The 16,865-nt window shown below is 38.6% G+C and overlaps 1 protein-coding gene across 2 annotated transcripts; it reads right to left on the minus strand.

The window, feature by feature from the left end:
* Positions 1-443: 443 nt before the first annotated feature.
* On the minus strand, positions 444-16,821 carry VPS37A (VPS37A subunit of ESCRT-I). Of its 2 annotated transcripts, none has more exons than XM_030239550.2 (12): positions 16,576-16,821; positions 13,005-13,079; positions 12,135-12,249; positions 11,181-11,281; positions 10,079-10,295; positions 9,020-9,090; positions 6,810-6,937; positions 6,663-6,721; positions 6,497-6,565; positions 4,410-4,553; positions 3,589-3,669; positions 444-3,398 (listed from the first exon to the last, which is right to left on the minus strand). In XM_030239550.2, the coding sequence occupies exons 1-11, from the start codon at positions 16,698-16,700 to the stop codon at positions 3,589-3,591; spliced, it is 1,185 nt and encodes a 394-aa protein (XP_030095410.2). In that variant the 5' UTR covers positions 16,701-16,821; the 3' UTR covers positions 444-3,398. The 2 variants fall into 2 exon arrangements, with proteins under 2 accessions (XP_030095410.2, XP_030095411.1); XM_030239551.2 differs by lacking the exon at positions 16,576-16,821 and adding an exon at positions 14,380-14,456.
* Between the last annotated feature and the right edge of the window lie 44 nt (positions 16,822-16,865).

Consider the following 16,865-nt stretch of genomic DNA (forward strand, 5'->3'; position numbering starts at 1 on the left):
TAAATGGCAGATGCCCAGGAAATTCCACCTGATTATGAGGAAGTTCTTTACTGTGTGGGTGACTGAGCACTGGGACAGTTGCCCAGAGAGACTGTGGAGTCACCTGCACTGGAGATATTCAAGAACCATCTGGACATGGTTCAATCCTGTCCCATGTACTCTAGGATAACCCTGCTTGAGCAGGGACGTTTGAACAAATGACCCAGTGTGGACCTTTCCAACCTGACCCATTCTGTGATTTAGCAGTAAGATCAGGTATTAAAATTAGGCAAGCCCCCGACCCAATTAGCAGTTATAACTCAGAATGTACACTCCCCCCTGCAAACAACTACAACATCAGAGCTGAGCTATCTCCTTACTCTTGAATTTCTTCTTCATTCAGTTGGCTTTCTCACTGGGAGAACATCTGAGCATGACATTGTGCAAGGCTCCCAAGAAATAAGTCATTGTACACAGCCTTTTATTACATATTGCTTAAAAGTTCTCTCGACATATTTCAAAACCCATCAGAATGTGCATCTAACAGCAGTTGCCATTCTCTTACACGTTACGGGAAACTGGATTTACACCTACACTCCATATCTGGTAAAAATTGAGGTTAAGAATGTGTTTCACAGTGGGCTACCAGCATGCTAAAAGCCAAAATCTTTAACTCTGATAGAGTGCTATCAGTGTTCTACCTAGTCTTCTGGTGAAAGCAGACCAGGGAAGGCACAACCAATGTAGGACTAAAACAAAAGAAAACCAAAACAACAAAAAAATCCTCAAAAACCACCCCAACCAGCATCAGGTAGGCCCTTAAAGACCATAAACAGGCTGGACATTCTTGGATGTTGACAGCATTCCGGCAGCTAATCCAGTATACATCATCGCTGAACACGGAGACTTCTGTGCCTTTTTTCTAGAGGATGGGTTTGTGACTGCAGAACGGGCCAAAATAAGGGAAAAAATAATCCAAAGAATGGTAACAATAACATCAGAGAATAGAAAGTGAGAAAAAAGAACTTAACTTTGAAATCCCTGAATAACAAACAGTGAACTTGCATTGAACAGTGACATTTTCTTGTAGGTTCTTCTCCACTACCACTAGAAAGACTCCATAGAGAAGTTCCCAATCTGAAAATTTGCTCACTAAAGTAGTATAAGAAGAAAAGCTGAAGAGTTCAGAACTTGTACTATCAAATCCCCTGAACATGACCTGGCTTAAGTGTTCAGTGACAGCAGAGCACAGTAACACCTGGCAGATGAGAACAGAAGCCTGTCGTCCCATCCTGTTAATACTAGCCCAATACAGCAAGAACAGCAGATGTCTGGTCATCCATGCCTTTTTCTGTTCACAAGAAACAACAAAAAAATCAGCTCTGCACAGAATTGTCTGTAGTCTTGAGAGTTAACTAGATCCTCAGAAAGAGATCAGAAAGAACTCAGCATAAAATGAGATGGGATTTTGCCAAGAAGGTGACAGTGATAACGTACACTTAATTCTTCTCCAGAGCTGCAGAAATCACACTACTCATAGACACAAGTTCAGAACCACTTAGATGTTTACATAATGTAAGGCTTTAGTCAGCACATTAGCAGGAGTGCTGTGTCAATATACAGACAGCACATTTTTTGGAATAAGAACCTCTAAAATTATTGCTTAAGCATTTCACTTATAAAGTGCTGATTTTTTTTCAGACACCAAAGTATCTTTGATTTGGACCACAGACCTACTTTCTTAGGACATCTAATCTCAGAATTTGGATCAGCTTTAAATTAAGTCCTATAAAATATCAATGAATAGTTTACTCACCCTGAGAAGCAACAGCTTAGGACAATCAGACAAGTGTAACGAATGCAGGGCTGAGACTGAAGACCCACTAGCCTGTGGAACAGACTTTTTGCACTTACACGATTTTGCTTACTCACTTTTCTCCATTCAGAAGAAATATCACATTTTGCCAGAAGAATATGAAATTTAGGACTGAAGATCAGTGATCTAGAAAAGCACATGCTTGGATTGTAGTCTGAGATTTGAACCTACCATGTTCTGTGATCCTATCTAGGTAACAAACAGGTAGAGACTTGGCTAAGAGGTTTATCTCCAGACTGCTTCCTGACAAGAAAGAAGCAGGATTTCTGATACATTACTTAATCAGCACTTTATCCTACTTACAACTCTCAAAATTGTACCATTCCTTCTACTCCTCCTCCTTCCTCCTTGACTGTCTCCATGAAAACCTAATTCATTGAGAAGGTTTAGAAAAATAATGTGCCTTCTCACAATAGCAAGAGAGAAAATACATGCCTTATTTAGGACCTGTATTTTTCTCCTACAGAACACTGCATTTAGTTCTATCCATTCTCAGCAGATACACCCCATCCCAAGACTGTCAGCTTATCAGAGGCAAGATCCATTGATTAAAGCACAGAATTTAGTTTCACTTCCAAATTCGATCGCTTGCCTTACCATATGACATTATGCAACTCAACTGAATTAATTTCTTTGTTTCTTAACATTAGGAAAAAACAACTATGTTCCAAAGAACTTCAGAACTAGTTTTTGTAAAGTGTTGCTGAGTTCCTCACACGATGAACTTATTTATATTGCATAAAACAGAAACAGGAAGGTGACCTGCGTATTATTCCTTTATGAACAAAAAAAAAAAAAAAAAGAAAGAAAATGATCTTGTCAGATGAAAATTGTGTTTAATTAGTGGTGGGTACCAAACCACTTTAGAAATCAGTGCATCAGTGCTACTAAGCAGCATACCAAATCTATGCAGATATCATTTATTCTATTTTGATTCCAATATAATTTTTTTCAACACATCCTTTCCTTAATCCCCAATCTACTTATCCAAAACACAATACAAGCTATGTTTAGTTTTCTACTATTACTTAGAAGTAAAAAAACTTGTTCTTTAATATTTTGGTTTCAAGAAAAGACAGCTTGTGAATCCACTGGCAATCTCCATTAAGAATTTTTTTCGTTTCCAAAGTCCTATCAACACTTAAAGTCTTCCATAGATTAAGCCAAATCTATGGTTAAAATTCAAAATACAAAAGATATGAATTATGTTTTTATAAAAATGTAAAAAGCTAGTCAAAATTACATGTTTAGATATTTAATCTCTGAACAATGGAGTATAGCAGTAGGGAACTTAAATATTATAACTATCAACAATAAATACAAGAAATTAATGCAAAGATTGCACTAGAAGGATTCTTAAGTACAATGGGAATATAAAGAGACATTCTAATTTGTACAAAAACCATCCCAAGTCTGTATACAATTTTCTTCCATAAATACAACCAGATAAGATGAAATGCTTATTTGCAAATAATAGTTATTAAAAAGTGTGCTTTATTGGGGTTTTCATTCGTTCTCTTGGCAGGTGTAGTTTGCAGGAAGTCTGTAAAGACAAATTTCCATAATTAGGTATTTTAATTTTTCCAGAAGTTATATTTTCAATACAAGTAACAACAGATGCAGAACATACTTGATTTCCACAGAAAGTGTTATTAGAACAATAAACACTGTAATCCATTAGCAGTCACCAGGTGTGTAACAATAAGGTAAATTGTTTAACAAACCATGTTTACCTATAGCGGAGCATGAAATTGGCTGTGCATTGCTATTGCCTGTTGAAGTTTTTCCTCTTTGGCTCGTCTGCAGTGGCAGAGCTATGAAACAAGACATACAAGACTGAATTCTAAATGCAGTTTTTTATAATGCATACTGCAGTTTCTCCTTAATGATTTAGCTATTTCACAGGCTCTGTAAAGAAAGAAAACCCCACTTGACCTACCTCCCTTCCAAACTTTGAGCTGAGCAATGGTCTACACAGATAACATTATTCTATCCAAAATTGTTTATAAGAGGATTGTTTCCAATGTTACAAAATGTATTTACTGGGAACCCTTAAAGAAAGGTACACTTCTTGGTAAGTTACTTTTATCACAGCATGAGCAAGAATGGTGGTTTTTGAACCTCAGTTACTTATTTGATGATAGCCATCAACAGAATTTGTTTAAGAAGTTTAATAAATTAAACATTAAGGTTGCTGAATGCAACATGTCAGTTTATGTCAACTTTCCAAATTTGAAATTTACCATGTGGCTATCTTCCTGTATATCTATACAAGATACAGAAGAAATTGGCACAAAAATATCTGCAACAGCACATGAATATGGTCTAATGCAGGAGATCTTTGCACTCCCATCTTAGAAGTATGTGCCTTTGGAATGCAGATGATAGTCTAAATAAACTGAAGCCATTTAAGGACATTTTTTCCTTCTGTCAAAGCTCACTAAAGAACTGTTTTTTATCACAGGACTGCTCAAACTCTTAAAAAAGGAAGTGCCAAATTTATTCACTGTGTGTTGTACATGTCTTGGGTTAGAAGTACTTGTATATTACATACCGTTCTCTTTTCCATGAAACTACTAAGAAAGTCATCTATCTCTGTTTTGCCTTCCAAGAAGTCTTCTGCAATAGTATCAGACTCCTCTTCAGCTTCATGAGCAGCTACTTTAAGTCTGGCCTGCAGAGCACTTGGACTGCAACTCTAAGAAAATAAAAAGTCCAATGTAATATTAACCTGTTAAAACTTACATTTCCAGAAGATAAATGACTATATAAATACAGAATATGTGGACAGAGCACTATTATTACATAAAATAATAAAAGCCTAAGTAACCAGATGAAGTTCCATCTCCAAGTTACAGCACAGCTTGTTAAGCTAGAAAGGCTTCAATGTGAGAAAAGTGTTTCTAGTTTAGGTCTTGAGACACAATCATTCACACAAACAAGTAAAGTTTTTCAGCTTTTACCCTACAGTGTAGAAAGCATCCAGCTTGGAAATCTGACAAGTTCTCAAGTGCATGATTTCTGAGTAGAACTAACATTTCAAGTGTCTTCAATAAATAGGGTCTACTTTTGAAAATCAGTTGTGAACCTGAGAAGTATAAAAAGGTAAAAAAGCACTTACTGTTCAGCTTTTAAATACCCTTGAAATGATTGTGGAGAAGACAGGAAAGCAAAAAGCACCTACTCAAGAATAAGATGGACCGCTAATCTAAATCAGTATAGTCATTTTTCTGTCCTTATAAATCTCAAACCTTACTTCTGTTTATTGCATACAATTTCATTATTTTTTCTCAAATATACCTGGGCAGTTAAACAGGACATGATTCACATCCAGTAGAGTCTGTACAGAGCCAGAACTGAACAATTAAGCTATTTATAGATTTTAGATGCTTGGCCTAACTTTCATCTACCCTATGGAAAATCTTTTACTTATGTACTTTGAAACCTTAATGTAATCAAAAATTTCCTGTTAAAATAATCTTGTACAAAATACAGAGAGTTTGCTTTAATAAAAGATGACTAAAATTCGCCCAATACAAGTGAAAATACTTGTTTGGGAATTTGAAGGAAAGAGAGCAGGAGATACCATGTAGTGCACAGCAAACATCACTACACGAAGATACAGCATATACAGAGAAAAAGCAGAAAAATATCAACTGCTACTCCTCAACTCTCAGCCTCCTATCCATCATTAAATAGAATCAGCAAATCTAATTTAGAAAAGAGAAAAGGGACCACAGCAGTGCAATATTATGTCCTGCTCTTGAATGGCTTCTTGCAGAAATAGGTTGATCCATGTTAACTACCTCTGCCCACTCTGAAGTCAAAGGAAGCATTAGGAGTCAGACTATTTTAATTTTCAAGTGAGGAAACCTCTAATACATTTAGAGCACCTATGAAATCATTCGGTTTGCCATCACACAACTTTTTGGTGGTTTTTTTGGTTTTTTTTTAAATTTGTTTTGTTGTTTTGGGGGCATTCTGAAATTCAGGTACTATGCATTCTAAATTGATGGACTATTGCATTCTCAGGTGATAAGTCTTGCAAATTATGAAGATTTCAGTGTGGAAAGTGGTTTATCAGAAGTTAGATCTTCAAATGAATACCCTGATAAACATACCAAGAAATTATTCTCCTTCTCCAATACTTTCTGAAGTAATAACTTCTGCCCTATTTCCACTGTAAAACGTGCAAGAGCATATTGTGTGAAGTAAGCATGCCTAGTGAATTGCAGAATTTAAGTTCCTGAAGTTACTGAGCACTTTCATCTGGTACAGTTTTACAATCTCATTATGTTAAATGAGTACCATTAATTGAACAAGGCTTCTTTAAAAAATATTTAATTCTTAAAACTGTTTTGGACTGGGATTGTACTAAACAGTTACAGATGTATATCACTCTTTTCTTACAACTTTGCTTCTATTGTAGCAGTAAAAAATAAAAACCCAATGAGAAAACCTATTCTTTTGCTTTTAACATTTTGGTACATCATTCCATTATTTTCAAATTTGATGAAATACTTAATCTACTTCATATTATATGAGAGTTTAACCAAATGAATATTCTTAATAGTTAAGGAAACAAATCAAAACTTCAGATTTATCGAAGTATTCTTAAAGGACACCATGTAGGAATTATACCTCACTAAGTTCATGCTGTCTTTGCATCTTTTTTTCAAAGGCTGCTTTCAATTGCGTGAGTTGCTCATACTGGAAGAAGAAGAAAAGGAACATTATCACCTTGAAAAAATTCCAGATATTACCACTCATCCTCATATTTCTGAGGATGATTTTATTGTTAACTTACTTTATCCAACACTATCTGTCTTTTTGCTTCAAGACTAGGCTCCAGCAACAGGTTTTTTTCTGAAAAATAAAATCACCATTACTACTTTTTTTTAAAGGATTTAGCTCACAGAACAAAGCCACACATATTAACATTTTGACAGCTTACTTGCCAGCTCTTCAATGCTTTTCACTAACTCATCTCTATCGGTAATGACCTGCTTCAGCTGTGGAAGAGTCACAAACTGTTCCAGTAACACCTCCTCTTGCTCATTCATACTGGTCAGCTGTGATATACTGTACTCAAACAGAAAGAAAGTACATTTAAATCTGAAAACACCACATGTAAAGTAATTAATTTCTTCCAAAATTTGAGGCATTTTTTGGGACTTTACAAATACATGACACTTGACCACAACTTATTTTTCCGCTTTCTCCTGGAGCTCTACTATATGCAGCAGCGAATTTAAAAAGCAGCATGTTAAAAAATATCTCCCATTTCAAACCTTACTTCCCATAATGCTACTATAGTGTGTTGACTGTGTTGAACTACCAGATGCCCACTCAGCTGCTCTCTCTGGCCCCCTCCTCAACAGGCTATGGAGAAAAATCTCAGAGGTTGAGATAAAAATAGTGAAGTCACTTACCAGTTACAATCACACACAAAACACACTTGGAAAAATTTAACTGAATTTACTGTCAATTGCAGTAAGAGTTAGATGGTAAGCAAGAAAAACAAAAACTAAATCACTTTGCTCCATTTTTCCTTAGGCTCAACCTCATTCCTTCATGCCTAACACTACCCTCCCCCCGCCCCTCCTTGGGGCAAAAGGGGAACTGCAAGTGTAGCAGTCAGTCCTAACAGTTCATCTCTGTTTCTCCTTCCTTCTCACGCTTCACCCATGCTCCACAGACTGCAATCAGTTCCTGGCAGGAGAGACTGCTCCAGTCTGGGTAATACCTGGCTGCAGCTTCCTTCAGGGCATATCTGCCTGCTCCAATATTGGGGCCTTCCTGGACTGCACTGTGGGCAACTGATCCAGCATAGTCCTCTCAGCTACAGGGTACATTTTTAAAATACCTGTTCTACTGCAGTCTTTTCCAAAACTTCTGTGGACTGTGGAAAAGTAACTGCTCTGGCACTTGGAGCACCTCCTTCTCCCCCTTCTTCCCTGACCTTGGTGTTCGCAGAATTATCACATTTTTCCATTCCTCCCCTCAATCCTCACTGCCTCTGCTCTTTCTAAAATGTTTTCAGAGGCAGCACCTGCTTCACTAATGGACTCAGCAGTCCTGCAGTGGGTCTGCTGCCAAACCAGCTGTGCCAGGCACAGGGGCAGCTCTGGACCCTTTCTCACAAAGGCCACTGAAAAAGCCCCCTTTACCAAAACTGCGCCACATATACAGAACAGAACTATTCAGACCAGCTGCAATATCACTGTCATTCAATTAAACAACCAACAGAAGAATCTGGAATTTTAATCCAGTCTTCTTGAAAGGACCAGGCTTGATTAGAATATTTTAAAAAATTACACTTTCCTGCAAAAGTCTTAATTTGCTGTTATATAATAAGGATGCTGCCAGAATTTAAAAGCCAAGTCAGCTAAACTAAACATGAAAGTGTCAAAGCAAAAGAAAAAGGAACCCCATTTGAAAGGACTGAGTTTTCAATTGCTTAACTACAACACCACCAGAAAGATGTGAGATCTGAAGGAGTTTATAGCAAATTTGTAACCTATTCTACCCCACATAACTGATCTAGGAAACTGTTTCATTAGATCTGAGCAAGCTCAGAGTAATAACTAATACAGTGTTTGAATAATGACAAACAGATGAAAATATTTGTGTAGTAAATGCATAAAGTATTCGGATGTAGCAGTGATTTGCACTTAGACAGCAGAAACATTTACCACCTGGATTTGTCTAACCCAGCCTCCCCTGAACATGCTGAGCTGCTCACAAAGCAGTTCCCCATTTACCTTGCACTACAGTCCTTTGGCGTTTAGGAGAATGTAATTTTTGAATCAGCCTCAAGCTGTCCCATTTCCTCCTTCAAAAGTTATACTTATTGAATTACTAGAAATGAAGTCCCTTGCAAGGCCTCAGAAAACACTGATAGTAAGAAAAAGTGAAAATAAATATCTCTTTTCCTGGTGTTGAATCAAATACTGCTCCTGCTGACAAAACCCTAAAGCAGCAGCACATCTGCATATAAATGACTCCAATACTTTGGTATGTGGTAGTTCCCCTAATTATAATTTCTACAAAATCCTTTTAGTGATGAGTATAGACTTCTGAGAAAAATCAGATAATGGCCAGTAGTACAGTGCAGTGCCTTTCAATAACTATGGAAAGTTCAGCTACCTTCTGAAAGTTTACCTTAGTTCTGAGAGTTCTGGAAAGGTATCAGGAATATCAGGCATCTTGTATGTAAATCCATTCTGGCCAACCTGAACCAAAATTGAGAAATGCTTAGTAGATTTTTGAAGTGCAGTTTCTTGTTATTTAACCCGATTAATCAAGAACTGAAGATTAATATTTTCTAGCAAGAAGAGAAGCAGAAAAAGCAGTAAGAAGCAGTAACACTAGTCTCTGAACAGAAAACAACTCAACCAATGCAACAAAATGCTTGAAGATGTTTGGGGTGACGTGTCATAAAAGATGAGTCAGTTTTGGAGGAAAATAATTCTGTTTTGCCATGTCCTTCATCTGGAAACAGCAGTATGACTGAGGAAATATACAGGAATAGTAAAACTCAGGGAAGTGAGAACAGAGAAGGAGATTGATATTTTGATCTCTTTCATGTGGTTTTTAAAGCCATAATCCTTCAGAAAAGAAATGTTCTAGACAAGAAAAAACAGTTGTAGAAAATTTAAATTCCATAAAGCCACAAAAGTACCTTCCAAGCCTAAGAAAACTTGTTTTTATGGACATGATTTGATTCAAGACTAAACATTTAGATACGAAGTTTTATTTAAAATAAAATTCCTTCCAGAGTTCCTCAGCAATAAGGAGCTTGAGTATAAACATACAAGATAAAACACTACATATAAAGACATGAGATTGCACATTGCCCTCACCTAATAGGTTCTGAGCAGGAAAGAAAGAAAGAAAAAAAACCATTTTCTGTGGTTGGAGATACAGCTACAGCTGCCCTGTGGGGGAGTGCAGCTCCAAAACAAACCCCCCTATAATCAAAGACCCTTAGAATTAACACTAGTTTCACTGAAACTCAGACAAACTTCTTGCTTTGACTTCAAGTTCTAAAAAATTCTTCATCAAAGCCAGAATGACAGTTTTGTTTCCCTAGCACCAGCAAAACAATGAAGTGCACTCACTCAAGTGCTTCCTTGTGTTTTACAGCAATGTCCTGTGTGCTCCTAAGGGAACTTATGCCAAGTGTCTGACAGCTTAAGCAGCAAAACTCAGCCCACCGACCTGCAGCACCACTTCTGCTGTTGGAACAGGCAGCGGCAGATCAGCAATCAAGCCATAGGAGGGAGCAGCAGGCTTCTCTGTAGTGTAGCTTGAAGAAACTGGTTCAGAAATGGGCATGGGTGCCATTGTTCTGTTTGTTTCTTGAGGTGGATATGGAGGGAGAAATGGAAACCCCTGAGGAGCAAAAGGAGGCATTCCAGCTGGTTTGTTGAAAAGGCTAAAAAAACAAACAAAACCACAACCATGAGTAACCGTTTACAGCACATCTCTTATCATTTGAATTATAATTGCCAGACCACATATAAGACATAAGAATGAATTTTCAAGTGACCATAAACTTTGTATTTTCTGTTCTCAGTTACTTCCATTGTAATAAGCTTTTCTGTCTAATACTGCAATATAGTCTAGAACTCCATTAACCTACATTCTTGTAAAACAGCCAAATACACACTTACACTCTTAATTATGAGAAAACTACTTCTCAAAAATTTATGACAGCATAATTTTAAATTGCTTCCATACTAAAGTTGTGAGAAAAACATCTGTGCAATATATTAGTTCTTATTTATGGTATAGCATTTAATAGCTTGGGCAACACACACGTAATTATTTCTAAATAACAAGAATGACTTTTTTAAAATTCATATCTAAACTTAGTATCACCGTCAGCCATGAGAACCACAGCTGTACTGATACAATTTGAATTTAATACAATTCTTTAAATCACAGAATTTCTGTTGCACTTGGTGCAAAAGGAACTGCCCTAAGCCTGAGATATTATGAACAGAATATGAAAAGACATAACTGCTCAGATCATGAACTACAGCTAATTCCAGATTTCATCTGGTAATGTAAAAATTTCTTTTTCAAGAAAATTGGACATAAAGTTACATTAAGCATGTTGATCCAGTAACTCCAATGAAATCTAGTGTCTCTTCTAAAAACAATCAGGTCATCCACAAGGCACATAAAATTGTGCAAGGACAGGGAATCTAATTCTTCCAGTATATCAATTACATTACTCCTGTCTCTGCCCTCCTTTTAATTGGTTTAGTTGCTTTTTAAAAAAATAATAGACATTTATTATGTTTAGATAACTTACTATGGAAAGGATGTTGAGCTAGGAGCTAGAACTGGAGGATTCTTCCAAAACTCATCCAGTAAACTCTGAATAATTTTTCCAAGATCTGAATGCATTGTAAACTGGGAAAAACACAAAACAAAATCCAAAGAAGAAGAAAAATTATGTCTGGAATCCAAGAGCTCCAAAATCTGCTGAGCTTGATTATTATACCCATGTGACAGTGCTAAAAAGCTATTTCAGACATACTAGCTAATCCAAACTGTATGTACATAAGCTCCAAATAAAGTGATAAAGCAACCCAGAATTGAACAGAAAGCAGAAGTCTTTTGTATATTCTATTATCAGGGGAGAGTCAATGAAGTACCACATTTCTATTGAACAACCAAAAATCCCCACTTTAGTTACCAAGTTACATTTGTGCAAACAACAGAAGAGGAAAAAAAAAATCTGAGGACAAAGGCACTAAACTGCATTCTACAAGAGTCAGAACCTCCATCCACTCAAGAAAAAAATAGGACAATCTTGTTAACAAAAAGACCAGCATATTAAAATCCTGAATATTCGAGCTAAAACCCTGACGCCATTCTAATAGGATTAGGCTAGAAAGAACTATGTTACAAAACTGTCTTAAAGCATTCCTCTCCTTTATTTGGAATACACTGGAATGTCATCGGAAGAGCTGTGCAATTAACAATAACAAAAAAAAAAAGTGATAGTAATTTTCTAAGCCTCCATAACTTAAAATAGTTTTAGATACATGGAATACTCAAGCCAGAAATGGTATCAGTAAAATAATAATTAGAATAACTACTGAACACTTCTGAATTTGTTTCCAGGCCCTGAAATACAGTTTGAAAAATATTAGGATCTATACTAATCTTTTTTACCAGGAGCATTAACAATAATCTAGTGTGACATGTATTAAAACTGCTATTAAAAGTAGATCTACGTGAAGCTACAAATTATACATACATTATTTATTAATGGACCGGTCACATATACTCCCTGTTTGTCCATTAAATGATGTCTCACAGGTGGGAAAACACTGATGACTGGCTTTTCCTGAGGAAATTGAGGTGGAAGCAAACTGCAAATATAAGAATAATTATTATTACAGTGACACCCCATGATAAAGTTTGCATAAGAAGGCTTCTTATGCAAATAAAAGGTACTATTAATTACATAAACATACTTCTCTATGAGAACAATTATGGACAATGAATGAAGCATATAAAAGGATTATTCAGTTACAAAATTTGAAGTCCAACAGATTGGAGTACCAGACTTCCACAAAACTGAAGAGAGCATTTATTGGGCAAAATGTTAAGTATAACAAAGGAGCAATTATCACAGAATACTCTGAGTTGGAAAGGACCCACAAGGATCACTGAGTCCAGCTCTTAAGTGCATGGCCCATACAGGAACTGAACCTGCAGTCTTGGTGTTATTACAATAAATCGCTTGAGTTATGATCCAGAAGCTTCACCAGGGTAAGAGCATGGAGTTACAGCAGACTAAGAAATTACCAATCAAATTTATTTTCAGTGGCAGGGAATCAACATTATTAGAAAACCTCAAGCATATTCCCCTAGTTACCTTCAACTAAAATCACACAGCTATCTTAGGAACTGTGAACAGTAAAATATGATTTTGCTCTCAGCTGAACATCTGTATCTTGTACAGAGCCAATTCCACACGGATCACTATAACCTCTAATACAAATTCAGGTTATGGTTCCTGAAATTAATTATGAGCTGGGAGCAGCTTACATTCTATTAGCACTTTTTTTTTAGAATAATTTTAATTCTCAAGATGTGCATAGACACAGCCCACTGTACTTACATGTTAATGTTAATTGTCAAGTTGTTTACAGTGAATGGCAGTCGATATTCCACATCTTTCTGTATTTCTGCAATGCTGTCAAAGACAAAATTGTTAGCATGCATTGCACAGTCAATATAACAGCTAAAGGTCTAAAAGAGATAAGCATGACCTCAGATATTTGTACTCAGTTTAGTTTTGAAAAGCCCTGTAAGAACAAAATTGAAAATGCTGGAATAAGCTAATAGTCTTCAGCATTCTATATTGAATATTAAGATTAAAGCAAAAAAATAGTGGATTTAATATTTAAACCTCATACATGGTCACGAGCAAAGAAACTATAGTAGGAGAAATCACACTACTCACACTTCTGACAACAATCTCAACTTATTCTTCTCCCATTACTGGCTTAATTTAAGGCAACACATCAGTGTTTTTTTTAATATAATAATTTTATCTGATTAAACATCTACTTCACCAAGGCATTATATCAGGTTCACATCGCTCTGCAACACTGCCTTCAGATCAATATGCAGAACATTTATTAGATTAGGCATTCTTCCTTATGAGATTACCCTACTATTTAACAGTAGCTTTTGCTCTGTGCACCAAGCTCACTTGAACTTGCACAAGCTTTCAAGAATTATCTGGAGTAGAGTTACATTCAACAATGTAAAGCTCCAGTGACACTCAAGACCCAGGCCCTCCTGAAAGCACTGATGAGCCTTAAAAAATCTAGTGACGTCAAATCCAAACTTCTTTTTCCTGCAACAGATAAATTACAGAGGGAAAAACCCTGAAATGAGCTACATTATTAGGAAGCTGATTTCAATACTCAAAGCATTCTACAATTTCTGTGCACAACAAGACTGTTTTGAAAGAGAGCATCCCAGAGAATGTGGAGGAGGTAGAGATGAGGACTTGGCTCAACAGCAGAATTTCTAGATAATACGAACATATCTAAGCTGAGAGTAAAAGACAGAAGGGCGGAAAACAAGTTTCCTCTTATAATGAAATCAAAACAAACTGTAAAAGCAGACTGATTGCTCTTCCATGTATTTTTCCAGTTTGCACCTGGTTAATAATACTCTCCTCTGTAACCTAAGGCTTTCTTATACAGGGGAGGGAAGACAGCTCCAGTGGCAAATAATGGCAGATGGGTGTTCCCAGAAAACATCTTTTGATCCAACTTCAGAAATGCTCCTCCATCCACTGCCAGGTACACTCCATACGAGTCCTTCCTCAAGAAATCCAGAACACATTACCTGCAAATGCGTGTTAAGAGTAGTATTGGGAGTGTTTTGTATCCTTCCAAAGCACTACTGGGGCACAGAATTTAAAGCTTCAAAACCAAGTCTTTTAGAGTTTGGGGAACAAATGGGAGTAAGACACTAACCCAGCTATGGATCTTGCTTTCTGCAGGCTGATCTTATTCCTCTCACAGACAACTCAATATTTGCTCTTTCCCTGTGAAATCACATGCTGTTTGAAGAAAATATCAAATATCTTCAGCACAGAGGAATTCAAATCAAGGGTTCTGCTGTGTTACACCCCACACCACGATCTGCACCTTCTCATTCTTAACTGAAGGATTCTCCCTGGAATCTCTCATGCACATTCCTGCCCTGTAATCATCTGTTACAGTTTCATTAGCCTGCTGCAAAATCCTTTTGAGAAGGGTATATAATTACTCTTCACTCATGTGGAAACTGGGGAGGAAAATGAGGACAGGCAGTGAGGAACAAGAAAACCAGAATCTCATTGAACTATTCAAATGGTTATAACCCTGCTTAGGAAAAACCTTCAACTAATAACCTTAGATGTTGCTTCTCCAAGTGCACTGGAAAAATTATAAATTCTTAACTTTGTCTAGAACAACAGCAAATGTAAAAAAACTATTTTTAAAAGCAAAAATTTTATTTCAAGCTCCTAACCTGAGAGAGATTGTATATAGGAAAGCTAGCTGCTTTACTGAAATTAAGATCACATATACCTGAGCTTTTATGACCTAAGACAAAAACCAAACCTGACTAATTTAGCTAACTACAGCATACCAAGAATTTTGAGCATTTTGGTGAAAAGCAACAACAATACTCATAAAGGAAAAACTTTTGGGCAGCTACTACATCCCTACCCGTCACCTCAATTCCTGGCTACAGTATCCATTTCCTCTCTGCCTATGCTTGAGCTGCTGCCTGCACAAACAGTAGCAAACCATTTCAGCAAGCTGACTGACAAAAACCTGATCCGCTTTTTGGGACTTAATTCAGGATGAGCTCATCTCACTGCCAGATTTTTAAAAAGTGGGTATAAATAAAAGGCTAAGTAAGGCCAGCCTAACAAAAATTTTTAAGTTAACTAAGCTCCTATATGCCCATAGGAACAGTTCTTGAGAAAAGTGAACTGTCTCCAAAATATCTGTGAAATTAGCTCTGAACAGACTTACACTTGCTTATTTAAGCAACAATACTTAGAATGCCATCATATTTATGTTTCCTATGTGATAATTCAAAATATTAGGAATGCAAACTATCTGCAGTTATTAAACCTGGAAATGCATTTAGTATCTCTTCCACTCCTAGTGTCCATCTGATGTGACAGGAAGCATTCTCTGTCCTTTTTCTGAATTGTTTTGGAGGCAGCTACGATTTCAGTTCTACAGAAATCCTAGGAAATTGTATGTCAGTAGAATGCTTACTTCACTGTAACTGTAACTTCAAATGTATGAAATGTGGATCTCCTTTTAAAATGTGAGGAGTTTTAATCGACTAGGCAAAACAGGGTAGGATACTGTCAAGAGGGAGTACTTCAGAATAAACTGTTTTGCTTTAAAATCGTGGATATTGAACAGGAGTAAACACAACTGCCCTCTTCTGACCATCTAAACAAAACTAGTTTTTAAGGAGCAGCCAGTTTTTAGCAGTTAGCACTGAACACAAGGAACAACAGTTTATAAAGCCAGTAGGACTGCTATGACACTGTGGCACTGCCGGCAGGCCACTGTGCCACACAACTCCTTGGTGCTCTACGTTCTAGTCTCAACTTTTATTCAACTACGCTATTACAAGCAGCTTCTAGAGAGGCTTTATCCCAAGACGTAGTCGCGTCACTTCAAGACATTACAACCCATTAGCAGTCTTTCCGGTCAATGGCAAGTGAAACCGGGCACGGCGACTTGCGCCCGATGACCGGGCCAGGCCACACGGAAGCCAGCGGGGACGCCTCCCCGACAGCCGGTTGGACTTTCAGTTTCCGAATTCTTCCTCCCAGCCCGCCGGGGTCCCACATCGCACTGTCCTCCGGCGGAGACTCCGCGACACCGCGGTCCTGCCCGGCGGGACCCTTCGGCCCCGGGACAGCGCGGGGTTGGGCCGGCCCGGGCTGCGGCGCCGCCGGCTCGGGGGCCCTATTTACCCACACGGCGGCGAGGACCCAGCCAGGCCTCACGGGGAGGGAACGGGGCTCAGCCGGGTGCCCGCGTCCGCGCATAGAGAGACCCGACACGCTACCGACGCAGCGCGACCCCACTGCGGCCCCGGGACAGGCGACACAGCGCGGCCCTCCCGCCCCCGCCCCCGCCGCGGCCACTCACGAGGCGTGCGCGGCGCGCAGGGACTCGACCTGGCGCTGCCGCTGCTGCTGGAGGCCGGTGCGCGCGGGCGGCGCGGCGGAGGCGGGGGCGGCGCCGCCCTTGGCGAGCGGGAACAGCCAGTTCATCGCGCGCGCGGCGGCACCGGAGGGGCGCGAAGGCACCCGCGGCACCGCGCGCACCTAACCGAGCGCCCGCGCGCGCCTGCGCGCGACGGCGGCCCCGCCGCCACCGCCCCCGCCCCGCCCCGGAGCCGCCGCCGGCGGGGTCGCGTCAGCGCCGCGCGCCGCGAC

This window comes from Serinus canaria, chromosome 4 (genome assembly GCF_022539315.1).
Source record: "Serinus canaria isolate serCan28SL12 chromosome 4, serCan2020, whole genome shotgun sequence".
Taxonomy (NCBI): Eukaryota; Metazoa; Chordata; class Aves; order Passeriformes; family Fringillidae; genus Serinus; species Serinus canaria.

Coding starts and splice junctions, on each gene's coding strand:
- VPS37A (XM_030239550.2), bottom strand. CDS start 16,700: ATGAACTGGCTGTTCCCGCTCGCCAAGGGCGGCGCCGCCCCCGCCTCC. Junction 13,080..16,575: donor CTGCGCGCCGCGCACGCCTC/GTGAGTGGCCGC, acceptor TGTCTTTGACAG/CATTGCAGAAATACAGAAAG. Junction 3,670..4,409: donor GTTTCATGGAAAAGAGAACG/GTATGTAATATA, acceptor CTTGTTTCATAG/CTCTGCCACTGCAGACGAGC.